Below are 14,316 nucleotides of genomic sequence, written 5' to 3' on the forward strand. Positions count from 1 at the left end.
GTAAGGGAAACGGTTCAAGACTTGCAAGAATGAAGTGGAAGTAATAAAGAAAACACAAACCGAGGGAAGATTGGAGATGGAAAATTTGGATAAACAAACAGGAACTACAGAGTCAAGTACCACCAACAGATTACAAGAGATAGAAGAAAGAATCTCAGACACTGAAGATACCATAGAGAAAATAAACACTCTGATCAAAGAAAACAGCATAACCAACAAATTCTCAACACAAAATATTTTGTTTGTTTTTTGAGACAGGGTTTCTCTGTAGCTTTGGAGCCTGTCCTGGAACTAGCTCTTGTAGACCAGGCTGGCCTCGAACTCCCAGAGATCCGCCTGCCTCTGCCTCCCGAGTGCTGGGATTAAAGGCATGCACCACCACCGCCCGGCAACTTACAGAATCTTAAGGAAAACCTAATCAGGAGGAGAAACTCCTATGCATCCCTCAAAACCTCAACTCCAGTGCTTGGGAGGCAGAGGGAGAAGGATCTCTGTGAGTTTGAGGCCAGCCTGGTCTATAGAGTGAGTTCCAGGACAGGCTCAAAAGCTCCCTGTCTTGGAAAAAACAAACAAACAAACAAACAAACAAAAACCTCCTCAACTCTAATTCTTCATATAAGAAGCCAACTGCCTATTGCTGTGGGATAATGCTTTTGTACACTGTAAAGATCTGTCACTCATATTGGTTTAATAGAACGCTGATTGACCAGTAGCCAGGCAGGAAGTAGAGGCAGGGCAACCAGACTAGGAGAATTCTGGGAAGAGGGAAGGCAGAGAGTCAGTCACCAGCCAGACTCAGAGGAAGCAAGATGAGAATGCCTCACTGATAAAAGGTACCAAGCCACGTGTCTAAACATAGACAGGAATTATGGGTTAATTTAAATTGTAAAAGCTAGTTAATAATTAACTTGAGCTAAAAGGCCAAACAGTTTATAATTAATATAAGCCTCCGTGTTTCTTTGGGACTGAATGACTACAGGACAGGGTGGGACAGCCATTCAAGGGAAACCCTGCTTGCCTCTGTTCTCCACTGACATCATCAAGAGTGTGTTGTGACATTGTCAACACATTCCTACCCGAGCAGACACCATGTCCTGCTGGATCTGAGACTTCTCTAGCCGAGGTAGGGCTGGGCCAGGTTGTATTTCCAGAATGGCCTGCACTATTGCTTCTGTGTGGGGCATAGTGAGCCAGGGTGTGGTGTCAGGGCTGAGTGCCGGGGGGATCTTCACCAGAGCCCAGTGTTCCCGGAGATGCCGGATATAGCCATGGAGCTGAGCAGCCAGTTCCTGTGGTGTAGGCTTGTCCACACTGCTGCCCTCAGGGCTACAGGAGACAGGAGGGAGATCGTGATACATAACTGTCCCCCACGGGGCAGTCTTCCAGCGGATAATATGGCAGCTGCTGGGGCTCAGTCCACAGAGAGCTTGCCCAGCATGCATGTGGCCCCATCCCGGCTCTCAGGAGGTGGAGGCAGGAGGGTCAGATACATAGCAAGGTGGTGGAACCTAGATGGTAGGAAGACCACCAGGGGAGTTTGTATGTAATTATGTGGTATGCACAGTCCGTACTGGACACTGAGGCTGCACGGACAGCTGAGACGCTCTCTGCAGTGAGTTCACAGGTACCATGACAGACGGCAGAATAAAGGGCATTGCTCACCCTGCCAGGCCCCCACAGGGCTTTACAATGCCTCCTTGCTTTAGGGCTACACCATGCCTCGGCACTTCCTGCTCTCTGCTTCCTGTTGCCATGATGGATTGACACTTCTGAAGTCAAGATCCAAAATTTAATAATTTTACTTTTCACTGATTTTTCCCTCCAGCTTTAGAGGTTGAAACCAGGGTCTATGCATCTATGTGAGACTACGTGGTGATTTGCTTGTATGTTTGGTGTTGTATTTATTTATTTGAGACAGAATCTCACTGTGTAGACCAGTATGGCCTAGAACTTGCTGTGTAGACCAGGCTGACCTTGAGCTCCTCAAACTCTGCCTCCTGAGTGCTGGGATCAAAGGTTTGTGTCTCCACACCTGGTGTCACTGAGTGGCCTATTCCAGTCAGGCCCCATGACAGGGACATTACAGCCTCGTATGCAGCAGGCTCTGGGACATGCACCCCGTAGTTCAGCACAACTCTTGTGCTTCCTGAGGGTACCTGGGCCAAGTTATCTCTCCATCCATAGCAGCTTCCTTCTCCACCAGCAGCCTAGATGCCTCTGTCTCTGCAGCCTGCAGGTCACTCTTGGTGGCTCCAGCTCCAGCAGTCCTCAGAGTGAGCAGCACTCCATATGCCTCCTCACAATCCTCGCTGTGGGACAGGATCTGAGTGTTTCAGCACTCAGTCCCAGCCCAGTAAGAGGTAGGCAGAGCTCTATGGATTCAAAGCCAGCCTGGGCTACATAGCAAGTTCCAGGCCAACATAGGCTATACAGTGAGACCCCATCTCAAATAAAAATACCACAAACCACTAAAAGACAGCCCCCACCCTACATACTTTATGGGTCAGAACAAGACCTCATGGTAAGGCCCTGTGCCTTCTGAAGGCCCTATGTCCCTCTTTACATAGGCTCATCTTGGGATGCAGCCCCGCCCCACTCCCAGCCACCACCGTCATTGGCAGTAGGCACAGACCTGTATTGCAGGGCCAGGCACAGGGCTGTGGTCTCAGCCTCCCGCTGGCCCAGCTGCATACTAAGGCTCTCACAGCGGCCCTTGTGACCCTGGAGCACAGCCAGCAGGAGGCGGTTGAAGCACTTCAACTTCTCAATGCTTCTGCCTCCAAAGAAGAGCAACAGTGAAGATGAGTGAGGCCCCAATCAGCCAGAGCCCAGTTTCCTCCCCTCCATCTCTCTCACAACCCAGGGGCAGGAGGCATGGTGCCCTTAAAAGCTCAGCAGCTGTGACTCAAGTCACTCACACTTGGAGCTGCCCTATCTGGTCCTCCATGAGGTGCATCTCAGGGGCTGAAGGCTGTGTGGAAAGGCACCCAAAGATGTGGGTGCTGGAGTCACTCCGGAGGCATTGGAGAAGAGGGTGAGCCAAGGGGGAGTCCTGCCAGGAGGACATGACTTGATTTACTCATCATCCCCTGTTTTGGCAGGGCTCGGGGGTAGAACCAGGGCCTTGGAACATGCTATATACCTGCTGCATCACTGAGACACAACTTCAGCTTTGGTTTGTGTCTTACGTGTATGTGAGTGCACACATGTGGGATGTATGCATGTGTGTGCCATGATACATGAATCAATGTCCAAGGACAACTGTGGAAGCCAGTTCTCTGTTTCTACTCAGGGAGTGCCAGGAATTGAATCCAGCTCATCAGACTTGGCAGCAGGTACTCTTTCCAGCTGAGTTATCTCACCAATGCTTATTGTTTTATTTGGAGACAGGGTCTCTATACAGTTATTGGTCATGATCCTTTTGTCTCAGGCCCCTAAGCAGAAAATTAGTGATTTAGGCTTCTTTTTTACTTTAATTTTAAGTGTATGGATGTTTGTCTGCAAGTCTGTCTGTCTACCATGTGCCTGTGGAGCTCTGAAGAGGGTATCAGATCCCTGGAACTAGAGTTACAGATCTTTGTGAGATGTGGGTGCTAGGCACTGGACCTGGTTCTCTGTGAAAGCAACTAGCACCCCTAAACAATGAGTCATCTCTCCAGGCCCTGTTTAGGATTTTTCAGATACTATGTGTTGTATTAACAGTTTTCTCTGAGATAGAAACATTCTAAACTCCTTAAGCAGGGAAGTAAACAACTCCAAACAGCTTCAGGAAGTCCCTGAAACTAAGCAGATTCACTAGGATCCTCCCTGTTGGGGTAAGAAAAGTTCTTCTGAGACCAGCTGATTATAGTTGCAATGATGACTAGAGATCAGACCAGATGCCAGAAAAGGTTTAGACCAGAGTCAATTGGATGGGACACTCTCCAATGTGCTGAGCTGCCTTCAGGCTGTGAATTGCACTCCAGGCTCTCAGCTTTGTGAGCTGTCAGCCATGCTGGTGTGGGCTTTGGTGATGCAGCTGTCTTTGAGTCATTTCTGCTCATGTATGTAACCCCTCACTCATGATCCTATATGTAAACTCATTGGTGGACTAAGTTGGACTTTGGTGGTGTCTGTACTCTCGTGTGTCATGGCTGCCTACCTGGGATGAGTTGATGTGTACAGTATCTCCCCAGGAAAAGTTTTGTCACACACCACTAGGGAAGCCATAAAGCGCACATTGAAGCTTACCCGACACTGGAAAAACAGAGGACATTACCACCTAGACTCTGAAGACTTCAAAGACTTCAGACTCACCTGAGGTGCCCAGGGCTGCCCTTCTGTCCCAGAACTGCTGGAGTTGCTGCTGTTTGTACACCCTGCTCTGAGGAGGGGGGTGGGCAGGGAAGCCTCCAGCTGCATCAGGGAATTCTCCAGTTCCTGCACCTGCCAGTGATGGAGGATCAGACTGTGGCTTCACCTACAGACAGTTCTGTCAGCAGCAGGAACCCAGCCAAGCCCTGTCCATATGACGTGAGACAGGTCCCCAACTGCCACTCAACACTTACCCCCCCCCCAACCTGGGGACTGCAGCTACTAGCAGGGGGTTGGGGAGGGAGGGACAGCTCCACTTTTTTTAAGATTTATTTATTTTTATTATTTTATGTACATCATTGTTTTGCCTGCATGCATGTCTGTGTGAGGGTTTTGGGTTGCTGGGAACTGGAGTTACAGGCAGTCGTGAGCTGTCAAGTGGGTTCTGGGACCTGAACATGGATCCTCTGGAAAAGCAGCCACTGCTCTTTTTTCCTTTCTAAATTTTTAAGAGACTCAGTGTTTCTCTGTGTTGTCTTGATCTCCCCAACTCAAGCCACCCTTCTCCCTCAGTCTCCCATGTAGCTGGAATTTCTCTCTCTCTCTCTCTCTCTCTCTCTCTCTCTCTCTCTCTCTCTCTCTCTTTCCTTTCTTTTCTTCTTTCTTTCTTTCTTTCTTTCTTTCTTTTTTTTTGCTTCTTTGTTTTTTCGAGACAGGGTTTCTCTGTAGCTTTGGAGCCTGTCCTGGAACTAGTTCTTGAAGGCCAGGCTGGCCTCGAACTCACAGAGATCCACCTGCCTCTGCCTCCCCATTGCTGGGATTAAAGGCGTGCACCCTGCGTGCAGCTGGAATTTCAAGTGTGCACCACCACACTGTGGAAGGAGAATTTCATTTCTGTGTTGGTGAGAGGAGTCTCAGCAAACTAAGAGCGGAGGAGTCTAGGCAGGGCTTTGCGCCCGTCCAGTCTGTTTTCCTTCTCTTTTGAGACAATGTTTGCTTATCTTGTCCAAGCTACTGTTAAATTGTGATTCTCCTGTCTCAGCCTCTGAAGTTCTTAGCATTGCAGGCTTGTTCCACTATAGATGGGTTTGACATTTCCCATCATCTACCCCTTTCAGGTCCCCTTCACCACTTCTCTGCTGTCACCCCACCCCCACCATCAGGGGCGTGGTCTACCACCAGACTGTTCCTCCCACAGTCAGCAGATGGCGCAAGGGAGCACCTGCAGCAGGTCCAGTTCCCTCGGGACACAGAACCGTCTGTGGTCCCACCACACACAAAGCACAGCGGTAAATCCTGCTCCACAGCCACATCTTGAATACTGTGGTGGTCCCCCATTTGCCGTCATCTCCCCGACTATATCCCAGCCACAGTGACCTCAGGATCTGCTGGTTCTGTCACTGTGACATCAGCTACAGTCATTTGGGAAGAGGAAACTAAAAGTTTAGAAAATGTTTCCCTCGGATAGACCTGTGGACATTTCCTTGATGACTAAGGTGGGAGAGCCTAGCTCACTGTGGGTGGGGCCATACCTGGGCTGGTGGTCCTGGATTCTATAAGAAAGCAGGCTGAGCAAGCCAGGAAGCAACACCCTCCATGGCCTCTGCATCAGCTCCTGCTTCCAGCTCCCTGCCTTGAGCTCCCACTCCGGCTTCCCTCGGAGTTTTAAGATGAGAACAACAACAACAACAAACCTCTTCCTCCCCAGTTGCTTTCAGTTGTGGTGTTTTATCACAAATAGAAACCCTAAAACAGGATTATTCGGTGGTGTGTGTGCGTGTGTGTGTGTGTGTGTGTGTGTGTGTGTGTGTGCAGTACCCAGGGCCTCATACTCTTCAGGCAAGGCCTCTATCGCCAAGGTACTCAGAACCTTAAAAAAAAAAAAACAAAAAAAAACCAAGCAGGCTGGCCTTCAACTCAATCTACATCGGAGAATTGACCTTGGTTGTGGCTGAGCAGTCTTTCACTTGAGATTGTCTCTCCTCAGCTTCTAGAGCGCTGAGATCATGGGGTGCACCCTGCCTGGCTTCCTTCTGACCTTCAGTCTGGGCCTCAAGACCCCTCTTTTACTTTGCTGTCTTCCTTGGTCCCTTCTCTGGCATGGTTTTCATAGCTCCACATCGGTTTGTTGGCTGAACAAATGTGTTCGGGAGGCAGGATCTGCCTGTCCCCAGTCAGATGCTCACCTGTCTCTGCAGGGTCTCCTTCTTTGCCCGGGCATCCTTCAGGGAAGCTTGAGCGCAAACCAACTCCTCCTCCCGGCTGCCCAGGGCCAGCCGCAGCCAGGCGTTCCTCTCTATGAGGCGAGCTGCCTCCTGCTGTCCAGACCCGGCTTCTTCCTGACCACCAAAGGACCCAGGTGTCCCCTGGCCACTGTCTTCTCCTTCCGCTGGCCTTGCAAAGCTTAGGGAGTAGTGGTGCCAGGTGGCTACGGTGGCCTCAAGGGAGCTCAACCTGCTCTGCAGGGTCTGGAACAAGCTGGCTACTGACATCTCAGCAGGGCCAGTATCCGGGGTGGCTGCCTGCGGGCTCAGGGGGCTTTCCACCTCAGCCTTGCATCCTTCTTCTGGCTTCAAGGCTAGGGCCCCATGGGATCCCACACAATAATCATCCTCAGGCCTGTGAAGACAACCGGGACCCCAACCACCTGAGGCTCAGCAGGGGCTTTGGGGCTAGATCTCAGAGTCCCTGGGAAGGGTGAGCAGGCAGTGAGCTGCGTGGCTGAGGAGGAAAGGGAAGGGAAGGGAGAGGATGGAGGAGAGGAGGCAAGAGGAAGCTAAGGCAGATGTGTGGGGGGCGGCAGCTCTGTGAGGGGCACCTGCTGGAATAGAAGCACTAAATTCATCCTACCGGCTCCCGGGTCTCTGCAGGTCAGGACTAAGGAGTTCCGGAAGCAGCTCGAGTTTGGCCTTGAATCTCCCACTGGTGGTCTCTGCCTCCTTTGAACTCTCAACCACTGGGTCCAGCTCCCCCTGCAAATGACACCCCATCCTGCATGCTCTCAGCCACTGGGTCCAGCTCCCCCTGCAAATGACACCCCATCCCGAAGGCTCTCAGCTGTCAGGTCCAGCTCCCCCTGCAAATGACACTCCATCCCGAAGGCTCTCAGCCCTCAGGTCCAGCTCCCCCTGAGAATGACACCCCATCCCGCAGGCTCTCAGCCACTGGGTCCAGCTCTCCCTATAAATGACACCCCATTCTGCAGGCTCTGTGCTGTCAGGTCCAACTCCCCCTAAGAATGACTGCTCGCCACCACTGTAGGTTCTGAGTGAAGCAGGCTCACTCCTGGGCTCCGGGATCCATGGAATTGGGCACAGCAGGAAGAGGAGCACACTTGCGGGTGGAGGATGCCTCCCTCGGCGACTTCTGGGCCGTGTGGCCCGGGCACTCATGGCTTCTTCCACCCCGATCACGGCCTGCTCTCAGATTCCCTTTGTCGGCCTGGATCCTTGGTTTCCCCCCCGTAGGAGTTTTGGGTCAACTGCATCAATTGAACACATTTGAATATTTGACTGCCTCACCTGATGGCACCCACTCTTGTCCATTTGCCCCAACCTCTCGCCCTCTTCTCTACCTGACAATCCTTTTCTCTCAGCTGCCTGACGGCATTGCTCTTATCTATGGAGGCATGGGATAGGGATCCCAAGAATCTGTTTTCTTCCCAGGACTCTCTTAGCACCAAACTCCCTCTCGTGTGTGTGTGTGTGTGTGTGTGTGTGTGTGTGTCCACCCTCTGCTCTGCTCCAGGGCATCCTGGGAAAGGCCTGAGCCCCTGGGTGCATCTCAGGTCACCCTGGCTACTGAGGCTGCACTGGCCAAGGCTGGTCTGGTACGGGCTGAGAAACAGGAATGCCCCTGCCCTGGTCACGTGGACAGTTATTGTCTTGTTTCCTTCTCCAGGATGTCAGCTTCCTACAGAACGGGGACAGGGTGGGGTAGGGGATTCTTGTCCCACTCCAAGATAACAGCTACCCCCGTATTCCAAACCTTTGGTCCCTCCATTTCCTCAGGTTTTCTGTGTTCCCATGTTCAGCGGGGCTTACTCCACTGTAATATCTTTTTATTATTATTATTTTTATTTATTTTATTTTATTTTTGGTTTTTTGAGATAGGGTTTCTCTGTGGTTTTGTAGCCTGTCCTGGAACTAGCTCTTGTAGACCAGGCTGGTCTCGAACTCACAGAGATCCGCCTGCTGCCTCTGCCTCCCGAGTGCTGGGATTAAAGGCGTGCGCCACCACCGCCCTGCTTATTATTATTTTTATGTGTTTCTAAAACAAAAACCCTGTAGGAGTGGGCTCCAGCATTGAAATAAAATTATGTCTTTTATTCCTTTGCTTTTTTTTCATTTGTGTTTGTGGTGGGTAAGCTGCATGCTCTTCTCCTTCCACCATGCAGGTCCCCGGGATAGAGTCAGGTCTTCAGGTTTGGGGTGCCTGCCTCTGTTCACCACGCTACAATGTTTCTCTTCAACAAGAAGGTCCGCTCTTCCCACAGAGCCCTACTTGTCTGCCTCAGAAGGCTCCGGTGGGACATTGAGCCTGTCCACAGTGTGTCTGCTGGCTTTTCTTTTTACTTTTTGTTTCCATTTTGGTTTTTAGAAGAGTCTCGTATAGTGAGCGATAACTTGAGCACCCGATCTTCATCTTCTGACCTCTGGGGTGCTGGAATGACAGGTGTGCACTATCAACCCCCATCGCGATAGTATTGGATGAGTGTCAACATATGTAAAATAAGAACAAAAATACAATGTATCTTATAACCCGGGTTCCACCTGAACAAAACCTATATTACTTAGTGGTTAACATTATCAAGGGTCTCATTTATGTACAGGGCAGCAGGCTAAGCTATATAACCACAGAATCTCTTGAATTCCTTTATAATTGCAAGTAGCAGACAGTATTGCTTCTAAATTTGAAACAAGGAAATCCAGTTTCTCAAGTAGCTTAGTTAAGGTGTCCGAGCCATAGAAACTTGTAGGTGGTAAAGCTGAGAGGCACACAGAGCCTATCTAGGGCATATCTTCATGGAGCATGCTTTTAAAAGCAAAACAATCCCAAAGAAAGAAAAGCTTTAAACTGAGAAAGAGGTTTTGCCGGTTGTGGTGGCGCACGCTGGTAGGATTTGCAGTTTTATCTTTCTTTTTTTTCTTTTTATTGTTTATTTATTTATTAAAGATTTCTGCCTTCTCCCTGCCACCACCTCCCATTTCCCTCCCCCTCCCCCATGAAGTCCCCCTCCCTCATCATCCCTAAGAGTAATCTGGGTTCCCTGCCCTGTGCTATAACTGCCTGTCATGTAGGATTATTTGGTATACCTGTAATATGCTTCATATTATAATAAGCAATAAACTATTTCATTTTCTTAGAGATATATGCTGGATATAGCTGTTTTTATTTGTGCAGGTATACCCATGATGGCCATAACTTCTAATAAATATTTGATTAATGTATCAGCCTTTTCTGAGCTCAAAGAAGTTTCCCATTGAAAACAGGAATAAGTGTCAATGGTATGGTATACGTTATTTACTTTTCCAAAATCATCAAAGTAGAACACATCCATCTGCCAGATCTCATTCCTTTGAGTACCCTTTGGGTTACTCACTGCAGGCAACGGTGTTTGGTTATAGAAAGAGCAAGTAGGACATCTCTTAGTTAGTCCACACACCTATGGACACCTGATTTTTGACAAAGAATCTAAAATTATACAATAGAAAAAATTTTTATTTGCCTTTTTCTTCATATCTCTAAGGGAGTTTTTCATTTCCTCTTTAAAGGTCTCTATTATTTTCACAAAGTTATATTTAAAATCATTTTCTTCTGCTTCTTCTGGGTTAGATGATCAAGTCTTCCTGTTGTATAACCACTGGGTTCTTGTGTTACCATGTTGCTGTTTAGGTTGTTGCATGAATTCTTGCATTGGCACCTACCCATCTCTTCCTTCAATTGGTGCTGACAGTGTCTTTACCTCTTGGTTTATTCCTTGCAGTGACTTTCTGTGTCTTTGGGAACTGTTCTTGGTCTGCTCTGTACTGTCACTGTCTGTATCTCAGGGAGCCACTGAGGTCTTTTTTGTCCCTGTCTCTTGGCCTGCTCTCTTGGTCTGCTCTCTTGGCCTGCTCCTTTGGTCTGCACTCTGGATTTGCTCTGTGCAGTCACAGCTTGTGCTTCAGAGTTCCTTTCTTCGTCTTCTCTCTTGGTCCTCTCTGCATAGTTGTGTTTCAGTGTTCCTCTAAGGTTGCCAGGGAGTTGGAAAGTTTGGGGGTGAAAGTGAACTTGTAGCTTTCAGGGTCTGATGGATGGGATGGGGGTGACAGAGTAGCCTACATGAAGGAAACTCACCCGCTGCCTGGCTAGAGAAGCTGATGCAGGTGGGGGTAGGGGGGCCAGGGTTTTGCCCTGCTAGGAAGGGCCTATAGAGTGGGGTGTCCCATTGGGTAGGTGGTGACTTACCTCTTGGTCCTCTCTGTGTAGTAGCAGATTGTGTTTCAGAGAACCCTTGAGGTTTCAGGAGGGATAGGAAGGTTTAGGGGCAGAGTAAGACTTGTAGCTTTCAGGGTCCAATGGATGGGATGGGAGTATTGGAGAAGCTTACTTGCAGGAAACTCACTTGCTTGCTGGCTAGAGAAATGGGGGCATATGGTGGAATGACCTAGGGTTTTGCCCTGTATGGAGGACTCAGAGACTCAACTAAGAAAAAGAATTACAGACCAGTCTCACTCATGAACACTGATGCAAAAATACTCAATAAAATACTGGTAAACTAAATCCAAGAACACATCAAAAATCATCCACCACGATCAAGACAGTTTCATTTCAGAGATGCAGGGATGCTTCAACATACAAAAAAATCTATTAATGTAATCCACCCTATAAATAAACCGAAAAATAACATATATGATTACCTTGTTAGATGTTGGAAAAAATTCAACAAAATCCAACATCTGTTCATGATAAAAGTCTCAGAGAGATCAGAGGTACAAGGAACATATCTAAACATATAAAAAGCAATATACAACAAACCAGCAGTCAATATCAAATTAAATGGAGAGAAACTCAAAGCAATTCCACTAAAATCAGAAACAAGACAAGGCTTTCCACTCTGTCCATATCTTTTCAACATAGTTCTTGAAGTTCTGGCTAGAGAAATACGAAAACAAAAAGAAATAAAGGGGATTCAAAATTTAAAGGAAGAAGTCAAACTTGGCTATTTGCAGATGATATGATAGTATACATAAGTGACCCAAAAACCCTACTAGGGAATTCCTACAGCTAATAAATACCTTCAATAATGTGGCAAAATACAAGATCAAGTAAAAAAAAATCAGTACCCTTCCTATATACAAATGATAAAGAAACTGAGAAAGAAATCAGAGAAACATAACCATTCACAAAACACACAAATAACATAAAATATGTTGGGGTAACACTAACCAAAGAAGTGAAAGACCTGTTTGACAAGAACTTTAAGTCTTTGAAGAAACAAATTGAAGAAGATGCCAGAAAATGGAAAGATCTCCCATGCTCTTGGATAGGTAGGATCAACAAAATAAAATGACAATCCTACAAAAAGCAATCTTTAGATTCAATGCAATTCCATCAAAATCCCAACACATTCTTCACAGACCTTGAAAGAATAATACTGAACTTCATATGGAAAAACAGAAAAAATGGGATAGCCAGCAAATAAAGGAACTTCCAGAGGCATCACCATCCCTGACATCAAGTTCTATTATAGAGCTACAGTAATGAAAACAGCATGGTGTTGGCATATATAGACAGGTTGACCAATGGAATTATATTAAAGAACCAGATATTAATCCACACACCTATGAACACTTGACTTTTGACAAAGAATCTAAAATTATACAATGGAAAAAAGAAAGCATCTTCAACAAATAGTGTTGGCATTACTATAAGTAAACATGCAGAAGAATGCAAATAGACCCATATCTATCCTCAAAGCATTGTGCTTACCTTCTCTGAGGAGTGGATGGGGGGCAGTGGAAGAGAGTTGGAGGGAATGGGAAGAGGGAAGGGAGTGGGAACTGGGTTTGGTATGTAAAATGAAAAAAGATAGTTTTCTTTTAAAAAGAAAAGAAAAAATAAACTGAATATTCACAAAAATGTTGAGCTCAGTAGCGTTTAGATGTTAGTCAGAAAACAATAATGTTTACCCACAACATTCACTGTGTTGTTCACTGTGTTGGTCAGTTGGGGTTGGTTGTAGTTATTGGCTTACTTCCTTGCAAGACTCTGAATGATTCTGTAAAGTATCCCACTCCTTTCCTCTGTGTTGCTTTCTGTGTTGATGAGAGAGAGAGAGAGAGAGAGAGAGAGAGAGAGGGACAGTCACACACAGGGACAGATACACACACACAGGGGACTCATGAGACAGACTTCTCTAAACAGGCAAAGATTCAGATTCTTGCAACAGAGGGCAGAGGACACAGGGAGCATTGAGCAGAGAATCCAAATCTAGATGTGCTCTTGGTTAAATGATTCTAAGGGAACGGGCTCCTATTTCTTTCCTTATGTAACACTGATGCACTGATAGTGACTCAGAGTTAGTTGTTGATGTGTTTAATCCACTTAATGGACCCTAGGAGAGAACCTCTATTGTTTGGTTTTAATGACATAGTACCAACTTGCCTTCTAAATACTTAACATTTATAACTGTATATTGGAGCATCTATCCTCCCTCTTCAGAGACACATATCTATGCAGTGAGCTGTGGTGAATGCAGACTCACAGCTGGTCAAGATACAGAGGATACATATATGTCTAGTGTTCAGACCTCAACACAATAGCTATATCACACCCTCCAAGATTCAGGGACTACTTTTGAACACGGAGGCAGAGGTTGTAGATAAATACTGCGAAATGGTATACACTACACAATGACCGCATTCATGTGATTATCTTCACAAGACCTCCATAAACCTGGACCATCATTTCATCATGCAGTGAGTTACTATGGCCAATTAATAGGTGATGGGAGAAGGAGTGTCGTAAAATTCAAAGAAGAGAAATTGCAAGTAAGTGACCACCCTTTATCATTGAAGGACAACATCATTGCTTGGCTGGCGTTTTATACATGTTTGAGTAGTTTGAGTATGTAACCCGCAACAAGGTTGGTTTTTGACTTGCAAATCAGTGAAATTTGTTTGATGCCTGTTATGTTCAAAGGAACCTCCAAGTCTCAAAGCTCTAAAAGCAGTCCACAGATTCAGAATTGAGTTCAACCTGGACTACTGGAGGATTTCTGCAGGGTATATAAAAAGCCATCATTCCCCAGGAAGTTGTGAAGCTGTCTCCCCCTCTACCACAAGGAGTCACTTTCACTTATGACCAGCTGGAAGGACAAATGGCTCCCTGTGCTCCCCATTAGCAAACCACAGCTCACACTGGCCTCCAGGCTCCTATAGTATCACAGGTACCTGCTACACAATTCAGAATGTAAAAGCCATTCTCACTTTCTATCCTATTAAACTACTTCCAGTTCACAGACAACTCATTCCCCTTATTACCCTGCTCTCTCTCTCTCTCTCTCTCTCTCTCTCTCTCTCTCTCTCTCTCTCTCTCTATCTATCTATCTATCTATCTCTCCTACAATAAAAACTTTCCCCTTACCTTACCATGGAGTTGTCACAGCGTCAGTTTATCTAATGCGAAGAAACAGTTTAAAATTTTTGCAAAGTATATTTTAATTGAAAACTATTAACAATTTGTGTGCAGAGTTCAATAAACACAGTGTCTTCTTTTAGAAAAATATATTTTCTTTAAAATTTCTATATGTTTTTCAGTTCTTTGTAATACAGATATCGAGGGAGAGATCTGGTAATCCATTCTCATCATCTTAGACCATGTAACCCAATATGGACAAGTTTTACAGAACTGCCATGTCTAGGCTGCCCATGCATGTCAGCTTTGCCCATTTCAGTTTCAATATAGATATTAACTTGATTGCTTCAAGTTACTGTTGATCAACTTCAGCAGCAACTAGAAAGAAAAGCAAGAATATTA

General features: G+C 46.6%; 1 protein-coding gene and 1 pseudogene across 1 annotated transcript; both read right to left on the minus strand.

The window, feature by feature from the left end:
• Positions 1 to 14,316, minus strand: part of LOC130862527 (non-receptor tyrosine-protein kinase TNK1-like) — a 414,731-nt pseudogene that overhangs the window by 331,190 nt on the left and 69,225 nt on the right.
• On the minus strand, positions 1,062 to 7,685 carry LOC130863107 (harmonin-binding protein USHBP1-like). The gene is made up of 8 exons (XM_057753030.1): positions 7,632 to 7,685; positions 7,144 to 7,265; positions 6,480 to 6,912; positions 4,297 to 4,425; positions 2,919 to 3,052; positions 2,633 to 2,773; positions 2,157 to 2,309; positions 1,062 to 1,326 (listed from the first exon to the last, which is right to left on the minus strand). Exons 1-8 carry the CDS (start codon positions 7,683 to 7,685, stop codon positions 1,062 to 1,064), a joined length of 1,431 nt encoding a protein of 476 aa, XP_057609013.1.

Source organism: Chionomys nivalis, chromosome 20 (assembly GCF_950005125.1).
Source record: "Chionomys nivalis chromosome 20, mChiNiv1.1, whole genome shotgun sequence".
Classification (NCBI taxonomy): Eukaryota; Metazoa; Chordata; class Mammalia; order Rodentia; family Cricetidae; genus Chionomys; species Chionomys nivalis.